The sequence below is a fragment of the Gobius niger genome, assembly GCF_951799975.1.
Source record: "Gobius niger genome assembly, chromosome: 1".
Classification (NCBI taxonomy): domain Eukaryota; kingdom Metazoa; phylum Chordata; class Actinopteri; order Gobiiformes; family Gobiidae; genus Gobius; species Gobius niger.
The window spans coordinates 60346195-60367804 of NC_136852.1; the positions used below are offsets into that span (position 1 = coordinate 60346195).

A 21610-nucleotide genomic window follows, 5' to 3' on the forward strand; every position below is an offset into this window, starting at 1 on the left:
AAAGATGCAGCCTTCTGGGATGTAATATATAGAAGACAAGTTGTTTTACTGCGGCACACTGGCATCAAAACAGGCTACACTTAAGTTTAGTGACATCCTCTTTTTTCACAGAGCTCAAGTTGATACATGTTTAATAGCTACATAGCAGAGTCCCAGTGATCAGGCTTTGTTGCCTGTTGTTACAGGGCAGCTTTTCCAGTCTTAAACCAGCAACACATCCCATTTATTGCCATCCTTGACTTGACTGACATTTAGCAAACATGTCTTTGCCGAAACCTGATTGATGTTTCTCGGTGAGAGCTGGAGCAGGGTTTTGTTGGGGGTGGGTGGGTTGCAGTTCGGGGATGTCCACTGAGGGTGTGGGTCTATTCACTTTATGTTCATCGTTTGGGTGCATTCATGTGATAATAACGACAGAAAGGAGACGCCCGTCACTCCTATCTTCTTTTTCTATTTGTAGACATTTCAACGTGACCAACGTGGCCGTGCAATCCAGCACTCACACTGGCCCAACCTTCTCAAGCAGCAGATTTATTTATTTTTGTTTGAGTTGACCCGCGTAAAAGCAACCGTCCGTTCCACTCCTTGGCCGCCTCACCGCGTGCGTATTCGCTTTGCTTTTCTTTCCTTTACGCACAACTGTCATGGCACAGCGTTGCTATAGAGACTACTAAAAGATATTACACATCCAGGATCCCAACTTCCTCTTCTCCCGAGAGTCCGCCCTCTGTCCACAGCAGGATATGCTGTGACGCGTCAGAGATCACCTGCATCACGGAGCGCAACAACACAGCTCCGCGTGTTCAACTCTTTTGCCACGAAGAAACTTGGGAACCTAAACTTTTAAAACACACATTTCAAGTAGAAAAGAATCAAACCATAGTTCAAGCTTTTTCTGTCATCATGCAAGAAGAAAGGCGTGATTTTGGGAGTCCCTTCCACAGACCGCGCTGTCTGGCAGCGGCTGCTCCGGCGGGGAAAGCCAAGTTGACGCACCCGGGCAAGGCGATTTTAGCCGGTAAGATTACTATGTGCCTTAAAAACAAAAACAAACCTGGGTGTTGTCTAAATATGACTTATAGCCTAACAATAACAGTGCTTAAGAGTTGGGGAATTACGTTGTAAACAACAAAAAAGTCAGCAAATGCATGGTTTTGAACTAGGCTATGTACCTACATTTTATTCGGAGCATCAGAAAACAATGCAACGTTGAATCTAAACATTTTAAACAGCAGTATTTGTCTTTGTGATAAGGTTTTTGCACTGATCATTTACTATGAACACACATAATGTATTATAACACATGCAAAGTTCAGATCTGAGGTGTCTGCAAAGTGCAATACCTTTTTTTTCATGTCATTGTGGTGTAAATACATAGTGGGCTAAAGTATTTCCCATCCTATAGAATTACTGATGACTGAACTGCTGGTTGCCCTATTGATTCATTCAGTGTCATTCCCTTAAGCAGTGTTAAGTGAATAAGCTGCAGAGAAAATGAAGACTGAAATATAGTCTTTCTGGGTGCACAGACCATCTTGAAAGCTATGCTCACTGCAATCAGATACTTGGTACAGATAGTGAATCTCCTCTGGCTTTGTTGTTTTAGCAGTTGACATCAACCTATGCCACTTAACACACATAAAATAAATCCACTGCAGAGTTGGGTGCCCCTCCTCCTGCCTGTCTCTGATCAGGGACATCATGTGGCGGTGATTGGGGTGAAGCCTCCTGTTGATGCTCCTGTGCTCACGCTGGTATCTGGCAACTGTCTGTTGATTTTTGCTCCTTTGCTTTGGCAACACATGTATATGCTAAATATTTAAGTGCTCTTTGTGAAATCCTTTTGATTAAGATCTAAAAATAGGCTTTGACTTTGGAGTTGTTCTTGGAGGTAAAAACAAAATGCTGCTAAAAATGCACTTAGATAAACAGTGAAGAGTGTCTGTGCAGGAAATACTCTTCCCCTATAGCTATGTGCAGTATCTGACTGATTGACTGGTTATGCCCCATGTAATGCAGTAGGTCCCCCAGCCTGTCTGTCCAGTTCTGCAACATTGGCACAACATCACGACATGTTCCTTTCTGGGCTCCTCCCATCCTCGCAGTTAAGAGTGGAGAACTCTTCAAAGGAAACACCAATGCACATGCCATAATCACAGGTGAAGCAAAAACTACCTTTTTGTACCTTAGAGTGTATTGGGACAGTAATAGACAGGAAAGTAGACATCACATGTTGTTGCATATTGGGCGACATATAGGCATACATATAGGTTCTCCTAAAATGACCAATCAATTACATCTAAGATACTGAAACACTGGTGACGTGGCATTATTGAGGCAACATTTATTCAAAGCAATGAGTGATAATAACCACAGTGACCAGATGATGTTTATGGAAGACAAACATTCAAACAGAGCTCCCAACTGTCTGCATATTGTTTCCTCCAGATCATGCTCAAACAACCTATACTGATTAATTATTAAACATATCCTGCTACATCTCAGTCTACTCGAATCAAGAAAAGCATACTCCATTGGATACATGACAACTTCACACCAGGAGAGGACACTTTGGAGACTCAAGTCAGTATTATGCTGCTAAATGACTGGTATTGCATGAAGGGGGTAGTAGTTAGACAAAGCAATAAGTAGAAGGTCGGTGCATAATGAAAGGCAGCAGACAGTCAGTGGGGAGGGAGGACTGGCTTTGTGGCTTTGCTGTAGTCTAAACTCAAAGTCAGGATTGTGTTAGACTCAGCGAGGCCTCTGGGGCAGAGGGTGAATGGAGCGCAGGACTAATATCTTTGCAATATATTTTATAGACAGTTCATTCAACCATCTGCCCACTCAGAGCCAGGGTCCACAGTAGTATTTCTGTCGTGAAATAAAGTTATAGGGATTTTACATAAATAGACTCAAGTTAGCATTCACAGTACAGTAATTATCAGTCATAGTGAGTTACAATGTTTGTTTAGGGACCCACCACTGGAACCATGAGTGGCCTGAGATCATGTGCTGTGTACTCCGGGGTTAGTGGGTCTAGCACTGCACACAACCCACTTCTCTGTGCTTCACTGGGACTTGCCCTCAGACGCACTGGCTCCATCATAAATCACACCCTTTCCCACTCAATTACGTGCAAACCAACAGGCTTTGAGACTCAATCCCTTTCAAGCATTTGTATTACAGAATAACATTATTAGTTTGGTAATTTCTTTGCTCTGGTGGTGCCCTAGAGCAAAGAGGTTTTGGGTTTGATCAGGCATGCCTTTATCTCCCCATCCTATCCCTGTGTCAGTATAACCCACCTCAGGCACATAGTTTTCTTGGGTAAATATGAGACCAGTCAATTATAACCCTACCCAAATTCAGGACTATTGCATGTGGTTTAGCCTTGAACGGTGAAACTATTATTTGTCTACAGTGACAAACTGCTTCACACAAATTTCCCTGCTGCAGGCTTTACTCAGCTTCCATGTAAAATTTATGAACTCGTAATTAAGATCTTGTTAATTGAGGACACAGGAAGTTTAAAGGATGCGTGACGTAGACTACATTAATGATTCTTCTTTATCTTGATCATAATAAATAAATGTATTTTTAGTAATTATGGTTTGGTTTACAGCAGTTTTTGTTTGATGTTCATATTTCAGTCCTGTGGCGACGTCCTCAACAAAGATACAAGAAAATCAACACTTTTCCCAGAGTAAATGTGTTTTTAATGCTATTTAAGAAAGCTTTTATTTTAATCAACTCAGACTCTGGATACAGAAATAAGCTGGTGACTATGTGTCCACTTTGCAGTCATGTTTTTATGGTGCTGGGCAACAAAAACATGTCAATATTATTCAGTGTGAGTGAGGAGCAGATGTGCGGGATGCTCATTAGTCTAAGTGTCACACCCCCACATCTGCTTTCTCTGTGTTTGACCAGAGCACCTGACCTGACACAAGGAAGTGTTGAAAGATCATTTGAAACACGAGAGGTTTCATCATCATAAACCATAAGCCACAGGTTGCCTGTTCTTTATTCCTTATGTACTTATAAAAGTGTATTGGAAAATAACAAGTAGCAAAATTCTTTCACAGTGATTCATAAAATAAAAATTCCTGTTTAATAAAGGGGTAAAAGGGAAATAGGCCACTGTTTTTACATACTGAGATATGTTCTTACCTGAGCTTCGATGAGTTGATGCGTATCTGTCTGGTCTTTGTGCGTGCGCTCAGTCACGCAAAAAGACCAAAGATCTTGTCAGCATTTAGCCTCTCCTCCTCTCTTCTATGGACCCAAACAGGGGTGAAGTTAGATTCGACCAACCTCTTCCACATTTTTCCTAATATGGTTACGTGAGCGTTTACACAATCCAAGTATAGTTACACAAAATTAAACATGTTGATTTTCTAAAGGGGATAAAAAGGGGTACTATATTGTCAGGCGTAATAACACCTTAGATAGCATTCACCGTCTGCACAGTAAAGTGAAGATATTAGTGTCCATTTGGCCCCATAGAGGAGAGGAGGAGAGGCTAAATGCTGACAAGATCTTTGGTCTTTTTGCGTGACTGAGCGCACGCACAAAGACCAGACAGATACGCATCAACTCGTCTAAGCTCAGGTAAGAACATATCTCAGTATGGAAAAACCTGTCTGGTCTTTGTGCGTGCGCTCAGTCACTCAAAAAGACCAAAGACCTAGTGCATAAATACACCTTACTTAATGTGTAACTGCACGTCAGCGTGGGCTGTAATCTCAAGTGAGACGCTATGTAAATCTTTAATACACCTTGTATCCCTTTGTTACACTACATGTTGTACACCTTTATTACTCTTTGTACACCATTATTATACCTTGCACTTTAATGTGTAATTACTTGTTACCTGTACCTACACATGGACTTCACAGGCTGTAATCTAAAGTGTTAAAATGATTTATGTGATGCCTGTAAATACCATACCTCACTAGAAATATCATTAACTAAAAAATAAAATAGATTGCCGTTGCTCCCGATACCTGAGCAATACCATTTGTGTTCCTCGTCCTGTGATTGCAAGTGCCAAGTACATATTTGGAAGGATTGATTTTATGACACAGTGGCAAAGAGAGGCTGGCAATAAGTGGAGTGGAGCTGTGAGAAAAATTAGGAAACGGAGACGGGAGCGGACGCTGGAGATAAAGATTAATGACCACTGCACTCGTAACCCGTGTTTGGCGGCTTTTCCGGACTCATTTATAGTGTCATCTTTAAGCGGGCGTGCGGCTGAGGAGGGGACTGAGAAATGGAGCAGGAGATAAACAAGCAGCCCGGGCCGGCCTTAGATGAGGATTGATCAGGTGTTTGTCTGTTGCTGCTGCCAGGGCTCCATAAGTAGTTGGTCTGCAGGATTCAGAAGAAATACCTAGTAGTGCATGTTCTAAGTAGATGTGCAGTAATTATCCAGGAGCATTAACATTTTAGAGAAAGCTTTAACATTTACCTGCTCAATTGATACAAGGACACTAATTGTTTGCCGAGGGAAGGTTCTAAATTACAGGGGGCCAACATATTTTATTGTTTTAAAGGGATATCTCAGGATTCTTGACATAGGGCCTCATTCCCTAGTTATCCAGAGTGTTGTTGATTTCAGGAGATTTTTTTTTAAATTATTCATGCAGTCCTTATATTTGAAGAGTATAGTGGTGCTAGGCTAGTGCTAGGCTAGTGCATGTCTATGGGAACTAGTAGCCTGCATTAAAAACCTCTTCAAAATCATCAGGCAGTCCTCCAAACGTTGCCATATCTGATTTGTATAAAGCTCCTTTGTGAATTCCACGTGTAATAATGCCGGCCGCAGGTAAACAAACTACTGTAGATCCGGTAAGCTAGCAGATCACTCCGCCGCTGCGTAGCTTACAACCAGGACGCTGATGCTGCTCAAATATAAGTTCTTTTAAAGGCAAAATGGCTATATTAAAAAAAAGTATTCACTCAACACAGACATTTATATCAGTAGTCTGGTGTTATAAGTGATTTGTCTCAGGTGCACTGTGCTTGGGTCAGACTGTTTCTAATGCAGGCTACTAGTTACCATAGACATGCACTAGCCTAGCACTAGCCTAGCACCACTGAACTCTTCAAATATAAAGACTGCATCTCATTAAAAAAAAAAATCTCCAGAAATCAACAACACTCTGGATAAATAGGAAATGAAGCCCTATGTCAGAAATCCTGAAATATCCCTGTAAGAGACATTTTGCAAGGCACATTTTGTGTGATTTAAAAGAAGGATGTGGTGTGCATACAGGGTAATACATTTATAAAGAATACATTAATAAAGCATAAATTATAATTCTAAACTGAAAGCAAAGAGCGCTAAAAAGTAATAATCACAGCTTTCACTAATAACCATTCCAATTGTGTTTCTATTGGGATTCATGTTGCAGCTCTAGCTTATGCCAAAGCTTGTAGACACACTGACCCACTGTGGCTGCTGGTTTAGGTGTAATGGACTGAAGCTCTATTGACCTAATGTGATTTATGTCCAGCATCGGCTTTGTGGGAAGAGCACTCTTCATAGGCTATGGTACGTGGGACGCTTCGGTATGAGGTCACTAATGTTACGGGTTACTGAATGCATATTACTGCCCAAACAGCACTGTATACTGAGGGTGTTTCTTCTGTCCACTCTTTGTGTCCTGTGTCTGGATAGGGCAAATGCTAAAGATCCAGCGTCCAGTAGCACCCAAAGGCAAAAGCAAGAAGGCAGGGCAGGTTTATTTGTAAATAGGTAATGTTATTCAAAGGTATTTACAGAACAAGAATAATATTAAGGCTATAGCGTAAAACATGCATAAACCTATAAACAAGAGAAGAGCTCAGATTAAGTACTTTCAGGTGTCATATATAAAACTAACTTGAACTGTTTGCAGCCTGGATTTGAACATCCTCAGAGGAGAGACTGTTTCAGATTTTAGAACCATAAAACTGAAAAGTCCTACCATGCAATACCTACAGAAAAAGCCTTATGTTATATCTGAATCGTGTAGAATATAGACACTATGCAAGCCGAACAAGACGTCATTTAAAGGTGATGTGGGTGTTTCTGTGAACTCAGCAGCTAAAGCTCTCCTCTGTCTGGGCGTCTAAGACAATTTACAAAAACCCTCTCCTTTCCCTATCTCTCCCATCTGATTCCTTTCACCTCTATGTGCTATCAAAGCCAAACAATGCCCCAAAGTAATTCTGTCCCAAAATGTGAATTACAATGATATAACATCTTTAGATTTATATAAGATAATAGAAACTGTAATGAGAACAGGGCTATCATGGCCCTAAAGTAAAAGGCATTATGCACTATTGATTTCCTTTCAATTGAATTATTAGACCCCACTGATAAAGAGGCTTTTAGGCACTTCAGATAAATGAGTCATGGAGGAAATGGCTACTATCCAACATCAGAGCATCACTGCAGCGTGAGCAAGACAAGGGCATTTGTTAAATTAGATATACAAAGCTTATAATAACTGCAAAGATATGTATAAATACCAGTGTCTCATATGCAGGTACTGTGTTTTAACTGTGCTTTAACCCCAAACCGTTGTCTGGCATTGAATTCCTGGATGCTTAGTATCATTGAGTAAATGGAAGGTCCTGGCCTAGTAATGTTTCATTTAATTAAGGTTAGCTTTGCTTCTCCCTCTGTCCTTTCTGTGCAGGGCGTTTCTTTGGCTGTACGATTAGATTTTTTTCTTGATTTAGTAACTATCTTAAACATCACAATAATAGTATTGTTCAACTGTTTCAACACAGTACGTTCCAATAAATGCAAACAAACATCTCACAGTAAAACATTTGTACACAATTAGTGTTTTCTTTTCCCACTTGCAACATTAAGTATTTTGTATTTGATTGTTCTTATTCTTTCCTCGGGGATTTCGGCAGCAGCGCTTTTAATGTTTATGGAGCAAGTGCCATTTGTGGACCTACGGCAACGGTCCATGACGTAATGTCTCCTCCCTTTTATTCCAAGTGCTTTATATCTGGCTGTATTAGCCAAGGACCAGGGTGGACCAATGACAAAAGGTGCAGCTGATTTTCGACCTCTTCTGAATATTAGCTTTCTCAATTACTCTCAATTAGACTGAAGCATTTTGAGAAGGGCAGAAAGTCGATCTGAACTCACTGGTTTTCAAAAAATAGTGATCCACTCCTTTATATTCAGAGCAATGTATTTTGTAAACCTTACATGTTGTAGTGCATTTTTTTTATTTTGAAAGACAGAATGAGCATATCAATTTGAACACTTAGTCCTCCCACCATATGCACCTCATGGTCATGTAATCTTCGTTTTTATCGGGGATCACTAATATTTGTGAACATCCACACCAATGTTGACCAGGTTAAGTGGCCAAAGAGTGATGATAAATGTTTCCTTTACTGAGCATCGTGTGATGTGTTGCAGGTGGGATCGCAGGAGGCATAGAGATCTGTATCACGTTCCCCACAGAGTATGTGAAGACGCAGCTACAGCTGGATGAGAAGGCCAACCCTCCCAAATACAGAGGGATAGGTAAGCACTGTCCTCCATATCTGTGTTTGTGCTGCTTCCAAACTCTCTGCTTCTCCAAGGAGCTCATTATCTAATTACCCATCATCCCTGGCTACATTAGGGATTCTGGCAGGCTGTCACCGATCTTGTTTATTTGACATAAAACAGACCACTGCGCACATGCACCGTCTATACACACGCACAGCCTGCGCTAATGAGAACTGTAGGCAGCTGTTGCTTCCGTGCTCGGTTAACTACGGTGCACTAAAACTCCTCCTTACTTTCCCTGGATACTTTGACAGAAACGATAATTGCAGATATAAAGCATTTTGTTTTTACTGTTTTTGTGCAGGTGACTGTGTAAAGCAGACGGTGCAGGGTCATGGAGTCAGAGGACTGTACAGAGGCCTCAGCTCGCTGCTCTATGGATCAATACCCAAATCTGCTGTCAGGTCAGTCACACTCAGTAACTACTCACTACCTAACACATCCATTGGTTAAACAAGCTATCTGTGACTAAACCTATTAGTGCACACTGTGTCAGCGATCTCCTCAGACTCAAAGTATTCGCAGACAGAGCAGAATTAAAACCGAATCCCAAACAAACCTCTCACGCCGCTGGACTGGGGCAGTGGAGTGTAGCAGCTGTGACAAAATGACAGCTCTTGTGCTATTGTGATCCTGTACCTGGAACCACTAACTCGCACTCCAATTATTCAACTCCATTACCCACAATGCTCGGCATAAATGCCAGCATAGCCTTCAGTATAATTAAGTTATTTTTCATTCAAGTGACATTTCTCCTCAGTGTGCACGTGGCTGTGCGCGTAGAGCGCCTTTATTCTTTTCATGTCGCTGTATTGAATCTGTTATTCAGTTGTGTGTGTGGTGCTGCAGGGTACAGCCTGTCTGTCCTATGTGAGACAGGCTCATTCAGGCGGAGCTAAGATGCCACTCAAAGTGACGCAGGGTCTCAACAGAGAGACCACTGTGAACTCTGGCTCTCGTCCGCAGGAGATGGGGACTATATTTCACAACAGAAATACACTGTCAGCTGAGGGGACACGGCCTCAAACGTTGATAAATCAAGCAAACCACCATTCAAAGCTCTTCTTAAACATACACATCGTAAACATTCACCTACTCTTTATGTGAAAAAAGTGAATTTGATGAAAAATATAACATTACTCTAGAGTTTCTGGACAGTTTAAAGCAGGTAAGAGGCATGCGCTGTCAATGACTAGGGGGGACATTTACAGTGAGTTATAACCAAAAGCTTGTCATGTCTCTGCTGACCATATTGTTGGGGCCATTTTTCGATCTCCTCTCTCCTCTCATGTCCCCTCCCATCTCCTTCCATTAACTGATTGCCTGCAGTGAGGAGCACAGAGTGTGTGCTGGAGGGACAGAAGTGGAACGTACAAGCGAGGCTGACCTTTTTATCCTTTTAACTCTACATTTCCTTCATGTCTCCCTCAACCTGCCCCCTTAATTGCACATGTCCCGTTACTCTTTTCCCTCGCCTTGTGTAAGGGACGGTAATGAAGATTGGGCGTCTTGCCTTGGCTGTCAGCCAAAATATCACTATAAAGTTTAGACATTGAGAAGAGGGATTATTTTGGCAAAGAAGAACTGGCATCAGCATTGTTCTAATGAATAGATTTTGTAGACAGACACCTTCAGAGAATAGGACCGCACTTGCACGTCAAGTTAGCCGTCACTCACAATAATAGTTTCTTTCATTATGGATACTCCTGGTGGTTGATTTTTTGAGTGAAGCTTGTCTTTAAAAACTAATAAAATGTAACATTGAGGGAAGCGTGGTGTCTACTTCTACTTTGCGATCAGGAGCGGTAAGACGGAGAGGAACAGGTGAATAAAAATGACTGGGAGAAGACAAAGGGGGGAAACAAAGCATTCATCAAACCAAGTGTCCACCCCCGCCCCTAGACTACACGCATGGGCCAGCACCAAGCATCGCCACAATTCAATTGCATCTATAAATAACCTTTGTTCTCGTAAAGGACACACAACATTTTCTCATGAATCTGAGTAGCTTCTTTTTTATTTTTAGATTAATATTGGGTGTAATTTATGTAACTCTAATGTGCTTTCAGATGAGTAAGGCAGGCATAGTGGGCTGAATATATGTGTGTCGGCGCGAGTCCACAGTTCCCTGATTACTCGTGTTTATGTTGAGGAAAAAATCCACGGCCACCCCGACGTAAAAAGTTGAACAAAAATTTATTTCCAGAACTTGTTGAACTTTACAGGAGCATAGAATCCTTAAGTAACCTCTTATAAACTACGGTAAGAAACTGTTGGGCTCTTTTCCTAATGTTGCTGCTTCACGCGCCGGCTCTCCACTGCCTCTGATCCTGCTCTAGCGCAACGCGCAGCTCCGGGCTTAAAGCTCCAATGCGGACATTTTAAATTACAAATTAGCTTCTAAAATACATCTATTTACAAATTTACCTACTAAAATAAACACGAATGCAATACTACAATTTTACTCTATTTTTCCCGCAAAAAATTAACCCATTAAATCCCTTGTAAAATAAATAAATATTATTATTAAATACAAAATGCAGCATGTATTAATTACACTAACTTGGCGCCCACATACCGGCCCCTAATTGTGACCCTATTTACACAATTACCAAAAATAAGCATGTGGCGTCAAAGTATTCAAACGTCATTCATAAACAAAAGTCTCTGCAGGTGGTTGCCTCAGTCTGCTTCTTGTAGGAGGCAAATCTTCGTAATGGGTCTGTCCAGTGTGCTTGTCTTGGTTTTGATTCTCACTTGACGCACCATTCCTGATTTGTCCGGGATCGTTAGGATTACTTTCCCTGTGATCCAAGAGTTGCGTGGGGCAGAATCGTCCACAATAAGCACAACGTCTCCAATGGCAAAATTGCGAGAAGGACTGGTCCACTTTTGTCGTTCCTGTAGTAGTGGTAAATACTCTCTTGTCCAACGTTTCCAGAATATTTCCGACATATACTGGATTTGCTTCCATCTCCTCCTCGCGTAGAGATCCTGTTTGTCGAACACACCAGGAGGGAGAGATGGCTTAGTCTTGAGAAGCAAGAGGTGATTGGGAGTGAGTACCTCTAAATCGTTTGGATCACTGGATGCTTTGGTTATTGGCCGACTATTGATAATGGCCTCTGCCTCACATAAAAGAGTGTGTAGCCCTTCTTCATCCAGTGTCTGTAACTTGAAAGTGACGTTCAAGATTTTCTTCACCGACTTGATTAATCTCTCCCAGACACCTCCGTGGTGGGATCCAGTGGGAGGGTTGAACATCCACGTAATGCCTTGTTGATGTAGCATGTCTTCAATTTTTGACACATTCCATTCCTCGATGGCTCTTTTGAGTTCGCGCTCCGCACCGATGAAATTCGTTCCATTATCAGAACGAAGGATCTTCACTTGGCCTCGTCTTGCTATGAAGCGACGTAGAGCGTGGATAAAGGAATCCGTGTCCAATGAGGCCGCCATCTCCAAGTGTACTGCACGGATAGTTAGGCACGTGAAAATAACCCCGTACCGTTTTACCATGCTTCGTCCGCGTTTGATTTCGAACGGACCAAAGTAGTCCACTCCAGTGTTGGTAAACGGAGGGTCATCCGGTAGAACTCTGTCTCGAGGAAGGTCAGCCATTTGTTGCCGTCCTGCGACTCCATGTGCACGTCGGCAGACTATGCACTTTGCGAGTACCTTTCTCACTGCGGAGTTGGCACCAGGAACCCAAAACTTTGTTCTCAACTTAGACAGTACATGATTGCGACCGCAATGAGACAAGTTCTGGTGTATTTCCCTGAGGATGAGCTTCGTGACATGCAGATCCTTATCCAGGATTGCTGGCCGCTTTGAGTTTTCAGGTAATGCCGATCTACTGAGTCGTCCTCCGACTCTGAGGATGCCTTGTTCAAGTACTGGATTTAGTTTGAAAAGGCAACTGGTCCGCTTCACCCCTTGTCCTTGAGTAAGTGCGGCTATCTCTTTGGAAAATGTCTTTTTCTGGCAGTAGCGAATGACTGCTTCTTCAGCTTCTGCGAGGTTCTCCATTGTAAGACTGTTAGTGTCAGCTTGAAACAGACTGTTCTTCAAACTTTTCATTTCCTTTTCAACTTCAGGCTGAGCTTTCACCGCGTTCAACTCTTTCCTTTTGCGACACAGTTGCAGCAAAATGCGTTTGACTTTCAGCATCCAAGCAACTGCTTTCTTGAGTCTAAACCAGGATGAGAAGTATTGCAGGAACTCCAGCAATACATCTTCATGTTCTTCAACCGCGTTGGCACAAACCAGAGTATTTTTTACCTCTGGATCGTTTGTGGTCAGGTCTCCAAGGGAGTGCACATTTTCAGGCCATTCTTCCATGTGTTTGGTGAGAAAGTCCGGCCCCTGTAACCAAGCATTGCTGTGAATGAAGTTCTCCGCCTTGAGTCCCCGTGACGCAATGTCAGCAGGATTCAAAGAGGTGTTGACGTACCTCCATTGGTGTGGACTGGAACACTTAAGAATAGCATCCACGCGGTTTGCAACAAAGGTGCGGAACCTACTTGTTTGGTTGCATATGTACTTAAGCACCGTGGTACTGTCTGACCAGAACACTGATGGTTGTAGTGTGAGCTGCAGCTCCGATGTAAGGACCTTATCCATGCGAGCTGCCATAGTAGCTGCGGTAAGTTCCATACGAGGGATTGTCATGGGCTTGAGTGGGGCCACTCTCGCTTTCCCCAACACGAATGCACAGTGCACTTCATTGCAGCTGTTCTTCTGTAAGAGATAGCTAACCGTTCCGTAGCCCTCTTCACTGGCGTCAGCAAAGTGGTGCAGTTGGTTGCATACGGATTCCCCAAAGCCCACAGGTTTGAAACATCTTGGGACACTGATGTTCTCCAGATGGTGAAGTTGGGTCTTCCATACAAGCCACTTGTGAGCTAGGTCTTCTGGTATGTCAACATCCCAGCCAATCTTCCGTCTGCAAAGCTCTTGCAGAATCTTCTTAGCTTCTAGCGTGACTGGTGACAGGATGCCCAATGGGTCATAAACTGAACTCACAATGGACAGGAGGTTCCTTCGAGTGGGAGCTTTGTCTGGCATTACGATCCTGAACCTGAAGCTGTCGGACTGAATGCACCAATGGACTCCCAAAGCTCTCTCCATGGGGAGCATGTCTTGATCCAAGTCGAGGTCTTTGACTTCTGATGCTCTCTCTTCTTCTGGAATAGCAGACAGCACTGCTCTGCTATTACTTATCCACTTTGTGAGCCTGAATCCACCACTTTGACATACAGCTCTCAAACTGTGGTACAACTGCAAAGCTTCTTCTTCTGAGCTCACAGACTTTAAGCAATCATCCACGTAGAAATTGTGGAGAACTGTGTCAACTGCTTGGCTGTAAGACTGATCTTGGTTGTCTTCAGCACATTTGCGCAGAGCAAAGCTGGCGCAGCTTGGAGATGAGGTTGCACCAAAGATGTGAACCACCATCTTGTACTCCACCATGTCCTGATCGATTTCACCAGACTCCCACCAAAGGAACCGGAGAAGGTCAGAATCTTCATCTGGCACCTTTACTTGGTGGAACATCGCTTCCACATCAGCCATGACTGCCACTTCTTCTTGCCGGAATCTGGTAATGACACCAAGAAGGGAACTGGTAAGATTCGGTCCCTGTAAGAGCTGATCATTCAAAGTGGTGCCTTGGTAAGACGCTCCACAGTCAAAGACCACTCTGAGCTTGAGCTTCTTGGGGTGGTAAACCCCGTGGTGTGGCAGGTACCAAACCTTTTTATCGTCACGATCAAGATCTTTGTTAGGCACTCTCACAGCGTAACCTTTGTCTATGATGTTGCTCATGAAGGCTGAGTATTCGGCGTGAAATGAAGGATTCTTCACGAACTTTCGCTTTAAGTTTAAGGCACGTTGTTCAGCCACTTTGCGGTTGTTGGGCATCTGAATGTGCTTATTGCGCAACGGCAGGGCTATACTGTAATGTCCATTCACAATGGTAGCTGACTGCGTTGCTATTTCCAGAAACCGCAAGTCTTCCCTGGACATTTCTTGTTTCTCATCTCTTTCGCACTCAGGAAAGTCACTTTTAAACTGCTGGCTCCAGAGCTCCTCCAGTGTGTTGACTGATATGCGATTGGCTGAGACTTGGATCAGCCCACTTGTTGCACTTGGAGAAGAATGTCCTTGGAGAGGTTCACTGACGGTCCAGCCAAGCCTAGTTTTCACAGCATACGGACCACCATTTTCGCTGGCAATAACCTGCCAAGGTTCAATAGCTTTAGGTGCGTTAGTCCCAATTAGAAGTCCAATGTGCGCATCAATCTTTGGGATAGACACTTGCTGAAGATAGGGCCATTTGTCCACGTAATCTTGTGAAGGAATGTTGTCGACAGAAGCCGGTATGTCACTGTGACTGTACATTTCTGGCAATTCAAGAAAGTCATTACTGTCTAAGCAGCTCACTTCTAAGCCAGACACCATGTGACTGCTAACAACCTTTTCTTCTCCCATAGTTTTCAGCAAAATGTTAGTCTTTCTGCCAGTGAGACTGAGCTCTTGCATCAACTCTTCAGTACAAAAGCAGGCAGTACTGCCAGGATCAAGAAAGGCATGAGTGTGTGTTACCTTTTGTCCTCTTTTAGATTTGACTTGGACTGGAACTATCGCCAAGATGTGCTCTGTTTTCTCAGCAGCATGAGCCGTTACATCTGTTCCTACAAATCCGTTTACAACAGACTCTGATGGTTGCTCTGTTCTTTCAGCTGTTCCCTCTTCGGGTTCTGCCTCTTTGTTTGCACCACTCGGCTTTACCCTCATGTGTAACACTGTGGGATGTGGCTGTGCACAGACTTCACAGCTTGCTTTCTCTTTGCATGAACTACTCATGTGTCCCTGTTTAAGGCAGCTGAAGCACAGTCCTTTAGTTCGCATAAAGTCTATCTTTTCCTTATGAAGTGATTTCTTCATCTTCTTGCACTGTTCCATGGTATGTTCACCACCATGACAAAAGAGACAGGGTTTGGAAAATGCACACACCTGAATTCCACCGATTTTATTCTTCGCCTTAAAGGATGTGTCCTGGGGAGTGGTGATTGTTGCAGCTGTGGTGAATCCCTTTCTGTTGCCACTTTTCCTTGTCAACTTCTCATCCACTTGCCCTTTAACTCGCTCTTTTAAGGTGATGTCCTTTATGTCACCAAACAGTGGGTGCAAAGCTTCCTTGGCCTGCTTATTGACAAAATCCACTAGATCTTCAAACTTTGCTCTGCGTTTGTCCTTGTCCAAGATGCCACAAGCATGCGTCCTCCATCTTTCTCTCAGTTTGTAGGGGAGCTTGGCAATGATAGCTCGCAAGTTGGCTGTGCTATCCAACTCCTCCATATACTCCACATCTGTCATTGCATTGCGACATCCAGTAAGATAAAGGCCGAAAGCATGAAGAGCTTCTCCGTCGTCAGACTTGATAGTAGGCCAATCAAGAGCCTTGGTTATGTATGCCACTGAAATCTTATAGGCATTTCCAAAGTGTTCTTCCAAAAGTCTCTTAGCTTCTTGATATCCACGAGTGGGCTCCATGTGTAAACAACTCCTTATCAATTCCCGTGGCTGTCCACTTGTGTACTGTTCCATGTAGTACAGTCTGTCCTTGTCGCTCTCCGTTTTATCCTCCACGCCATGTTCAAATGCCCGCATGAACAGCCGATATTCCATTGGGTCTCCTCTAAACACAGGAATGTTCTGAGGAGGCAGTGTTGCTAACTTCTGTTGCTTAGTTAGCACTTCGACGACGTCCTGCAGAGCACCTGGCGTCTGTGATGGCTGGGAGGCAGCAGTGCCTATTTGCTGTATATTTTGTTGAGCGTTGTTGTTCTGCGCTGCTCTTTGCAATACGGGTACAGAACTTAACTGTTGCGGAGCTAAGAAATCTCCAACATTGCGTGATGCCACGTAGGAGTTCATTCCATCTCGACTGGATGCACGACTAGGTGCCTTGGATGTACGACCTTCATACTCTGATAAGATCTTGATCTTTGCTTCATTAGCTGCTAGAGCGGTTTCTATTTGTAGCTCCTCCCTTTCACTTTTGAGCTTAGCCTCCTTTTCCTCCAGCAATCGTTTCTGTTTCAAAGATGAGGCCTGAATCAACAATGTAGCTCGCTCCAACTCTGCCTTCATGCGGATGGACGATGCAGAAGATGAAGCACGGGAGCCATGTTCTGAATGTGCCTCACTGCGCTTTGAGGAAGATGCGTTAGATATGCTGTCTGATGCATGCACTTCGTCACTGTATGTTTCAACCGTGGAAGTGCGCAAAGCTGTCTCATCAATCCACGCTGCAGCTGTATCAGCAAAAGTCTTAAAAGAATCAGCCTTAGGTTCAAACCAGCTTTCCTGATCTCCTTTCAGGTCCTCTTCTGACATCTGCTCAAGAAGCTCTTTAACATTTGTGTTCAAATCACAAAACTCTCCAAACAGCCTATTGAAATCTTCCATTAGCTGTTTCACTTCTGTTAGGCTGGAATCACTTTCATTTTCCATTAGCTGGCGCACGTGTTTCACTGCTCCTGTTAGCTTGGCTAGCTTAGCCCTGCGCAGGTTAATAGCACGTTGCAGCCTTTCCTCCATAGCTCTAGGTGTAACTTTCACTGCCCTGGAATCCACTACAGTGTCAGTATCATCATCTTCAACATCACTCATGATATCAATTTGCAGAGTAGCCACAGAAAAATGCTCCTTTGATCCACAAACTAGCAAGTATGTTGGCTAGTAGGCCGCTTAGCATCCAATTGACTTAGCACTTTTGCACGGTGAAACACTTCCACTTACTCACGTTTCTTGCCTCTGCAGCAACTTGCTTTTCTTTCTTTGTTGTTTGAAATACGTCCACAAACATCCATAAATCCACAGTGAGCAAGTTTCTTACAAAATGTGTCGGCGCGAGTCCACAGTTCCCTGATTACTCGTGTTTATGTTGAGGAAAAAATCCACGGCCACCCCGACGTAAAAAGTTGAACAAAAATTTATTTCCAGAACTTGTTGAACTTTACAGGAGCATAGAATCCTTAAGTAACCTCTTATAAACTACGGTAAGAAACTGTTGGGCTCTTTTCCTAATGTTGCTGCTTCACGCGCCGGCTCTCCACTGCCTCTGATCCTGCTCTAGCGCAACGCGCAGCTCCGGGCTTAAAGCTCCAATGCGGACATTTTAAATTACAAATTAGCTTCTAAAATACATCTATTTACAAATTTACCTACTAAAATAAACACGAATGCAATACTACAATTTTACTCTATTTTTCCCGCAAAAAATTAACCCATTAAATCCCTTGTAAAATAAATAAATATTATTATTAAATACAAAATGCAGCATGTATTAATTACACTAACTTGGCGCCCACAATAGGTCTCCACCTTGTTTTGATCTTTTATCACATAGATACATACTGGTCTGAGTGAACAATGAATAAATCTGTGCAGAAATATAAATACATATATTTATTTATTTATATTTCTACACAGATTTATAAATTGGCAGAGGGGCAACAGTGGCTGAGACCAGGTGCCACGACGGTTCATATCCCGTACTAGTCAGTTCGATCTTCTGTGGTTTTCTTGGGCAAGATCGTGTATCTGAGTGTTCGTGTGAGTAATAGTAGTCGATAGAGGTTGGTGCCGTTTCAGGGCACATTTGTCAATCCCAGAGCAGCTGTGGTATCTTGAAAGACAAGACTGTACATCCACGCAATTTTAATACTTCTGCTATAATCCATTTTAATACTTATTATTTCAAGCAACCACAACACAACAAGAATGTATATTTTGTGTGGCCATTGAATCGATAGGTTATTATTCATATTGTATATCACTTCTCCAGGTTTGGGGTGTTTGAGTTTCTCAGTAATCGCGTCAAAGATGAGAATGGACGACTGGACCCCACTAAAGGCCTGGTGTGTGGACTGGGAGCTGGAGTGATGGAGGCAGTCGTCGTGGTCTGTCCAATGGAGACAGTTAAGGTTTGTCATTCTTTAATAACTGTGTATGATGCTTTGAGTGGTATTTCATCAATTCATTAGATGACTGGCATTGTGATTTCATGCAAATGAGCTATTAATAAGATTTACACTGAGCATGATCTGACAATGAACATTTATCAACTTGAACAAGTACAAATGATTATACAGGGACGCTTTTACTTTACAGAGCTGTCACTGTCGAAGCAGACAGACAAACAGACCTTGGGGGAACTCTGAACTTCTGCTTGCGTTATCTATTTTGTTCTTGTTTTATCTCTCAAGGTGAAATTTATCCATGACCAGACGTCAGCCAATCCCAAATACAAGGGTTTCTTCCATGGAGTCAGACAGATCGTCAAAGAACAAGGTATGCGTTGCGTCTACTGCCCTCTACTGGCAATATTGTATAACGCAATGTCCAGTACATGACTGGCAAATAAAAAGTTGGATTGAGATCTGATCCTTGTGTTGATCTGTCAATATGGAGAGATCGTCACAGATCATCACCTTTCCCACCTTTTTTTTTATTGACTCCATTTACATTACATTTTTAAATTCATATAGGAAATAAAAACAAAAAGTAAAAGCAATCCTTGGTTCCTGTAATATAATTTCAAGTAGCAGCTGATCATGCATGGTTAGTATTCACATAGAATTTTTTGAGTACATCTTGTATAATCGGCTACGCGCAGTAATACATCCATGACAGGTATTTGAACTGGAGTGACGCGAGCACTGACGTGATATCACAGCGGTGTCCCGCAGCAGCGTTCACCTCACCCAGCTATTTCACAGAGTGGGAGGCTATCTGGAAAAGACAAAAAGCAATACAACATACAACAATACATCTTGGTAACAAAAAGAAAGGTGACACCAGATAATTTTGATTTGCCAGGTTGATTTGTTTAGTTTCTCGCTAAAACAGCATAAAACTACTGCACATATATTGGGAAACCGTGATCTTGGCGTTAAGGAAATTGGATTATGTTTTTTTTTTTTTTGCCCACCCTAAATGCAATGAGAAACACTAATTGCAGTTTAATAATTTTCAGGACTGAGGGGAACCTACCAGGGTCTCACTGCAACGGTTCTCAAACAGGGCTCCAATCAGGCCATCCGTTTCTCCGTCATGACCTCCCTCAAGAACTGGTACAAAGGTCGGAAATTATTTATTGACTTAAGTGTTTATTGAACTTTCTATTAATGATTTAAAAATGAAAAAAGGCGATTTAATCAAATTAGTATGTATCACTGCATACATGCCTTAGGTTATATACAATCTGGAAATGTGCCATGGTGAGTGGTACCGTAAAATTACTGAGAATTTTCCTTTGTGGCCCATCATCTTTAGGCGACGACCCAAGCAAAACCATTAACCCCTTAGTGACTGGCACGTTTGGAGCAATAGCGGGAGCCGCCAGTGTCTTTGGAAACACACCTCTAGATGTCATCAAGACACGGTTGCAGGTATGTACATTATGAACTGAAAGTAGGAAAAACAAACATTTTCTGAGATTAAAGTGTTGCTCGTTTTGTTTAGGGTCTGGAAGCACATAAATATAAAAGCACTCTCGACTGTGCTGTGAAGATAATGAAGCATGAAGGACCACTGGCGTAAGTCCCAGCCGCTGCAGATATTCAACATGTCCAATTAATGCGTTCTTTAATTTGTTTGTCTTTTCTGTAGTTTCTATAAAGGCACAATTCCGCGTCTGGGTCGTGTGTGTCTTGACGTGGCCATAGTCTTCATCATCTACGAGGAGGTGGTGAAGGTTCTGAATGTCGTGTGGAAAACCGACTGATCTTCTGAAGAAACTTGAAGCAGCTACGCCAACATGAGTATTAAGTTGGATGGAAAACTACTGCTTCCTTTCTCCAGCCAACTTTAATGCAGTCATTCCTGTGTAACGATATTATCATGTCTAATAAGAGGGTGGAGAGAGAAAGTAAAAATAATGATTCATTTGAGTTATTAAAGGACATTTATATTATTTGAATTACAACCAGAGGCAAAATATGCAATTAGCTGTGCAATTATTATAAGGAACGAGCAAGCCATTAAACTTTGGTTGAAAATAAAAGCTTAAATGGTGCGGTTGATACAGACAGTACAGCACACCTAGTTATAGCAAGCTGTAGCACCTTCCATAAATAACCTTTATTTAGATAATGTATTTTTTTGTAAATTACAGATTTTTTATGTTTGTCTCCAGAAATAGTTAACAAAAATAAGGTATTTTTACTTTTGTGCCAAACACTACGTGAGCCTGTTATGAATGTGCGCTGCTCAGAGTAATAAACACAGGCTGTTTATAGAAATGGTAATTTATTAGTTGTGTGACTTTCTGGTGAATGTGTGTTATTATCAAAGATGGGAAATTATTTTTAATACTATTTTGTGAATTAAAATTAACACTGTGAGTTCTCATAATTGTAGCCTAATTTGTTTTAACATATTGACATCCAACTTGAAAATACTAAAAGATTTGTCCTGACTTTGGTGAAGTCGGGATCAGAATGTATGAGTTGCTGCCTCTCACTGTGGCCATTACTTCAAAGACACATGCTGTCACTTTGATATTGTTTAGTTCTGTGCCTGCCATTGGCAATATTTTGCCAGTAAACTATCTTGGTTTTATATGGATATAGATGTCGGGACTGTAGAAGTTGATCTATAATGTGCCTTTTTCATTTGTTTTGTCAATTCAATAAAAATGAATATTTAACTGTGTTGTAAGACAGTGGTGTCTTAAATTGAAATAGGCTGCAATACGTCTAACTGTCCAACTATGTGCTCTTGTAAATGTGATTATTATAACACTAAAATGATGACATTCATTTATTTCTTGAAGAGGTTTTGCTGAAATCTGGGTACAAAGTGGTGCTTTATGATTTTAAATGAGTGTGTGTCTGTTATGGCATTTTTATAAACGTGCAATAAACACTGCCCTGTGTTGTGGTTGTATAACGATGTAAACTGGTGATTTGAAGTAATTAAAGTTTCAGCTCCAATTGTTTCTATCTTTGCGTTTATAGTGGAGCA

The 21610-nt window shown here is 42.2% G+C and overlaps 1 protein-coding gene across 2 annotated transcripts; it reads left to right on the forward strand.

Annotated features, from left to right (window-relative positions):
* Positions 1 to 426: 426 nt before the first annotated feature.
* LOC306982450 (tricarboxylate transport protein B, mitochondrial) lies at positions 427 to 21526 on the forward strand. 2 transcript variants are annotated; one of them, XR_013794204.1, is made up of 10 exons: positions 427 to 1018; positions 8438 to 8545; positions 8877 to 8976; positions 18429 to 18567; positions 18850 to 18934; positions 19620 to 19724; positions 19919 to 20034; positions 20108 to 20181; positions 20255 to 20535; positions 20577 to 21526. XR_013794204.1 is itself a non-coding variant. In XM_079582386.1 (9 exons), exons 1-9 carry the CDS (start codon positions 904 to 906, stop codon positions 20367 to 20369), a joined length of 957 nt encoding a protein of 318 aa, XP_079438512.1. In that variant the 5' UTR covers positions 427 to 903; the 3' UTR covers positions 20370 to 21526. The 2 variants fall into 2 exon arrangements, 1 of the variants encoding a protein (XP_079438512.1); XM_079582386.1 differs by having other exon boundaries at positions 20255 to 21526.
* Positions 21527 to 21610: the final 84 nt, after the last annotated feature.

What these genes read in the sequence shown, in the direction of transcription:
- LOC306982450 (XM_079582386.1), top strand. Translation starts at nt 904, where the DNA reads ATGCAAGAAGAAAGGCGTGATTTTGGGAGTCCCTTCCACAGACCGCGC. An exon ending in GTCCAATGGAGACAGTTAAG is followed by an intron (nt 18,568 to 18,849) that starts GTTTGTCATTCT and finishes TTATCTCTCAAG; the next exon opens with GTGAAATTTATCCATGACCA. An exon ending in TCATCAAGACACGGTTGCAG is followed by an intron (nt 20,035 to 20,107) that starts GTATGTACATTA and finishes CGTTTTGTTTAG; the next exon opens with GGTCTGGAAGCACATAAATA.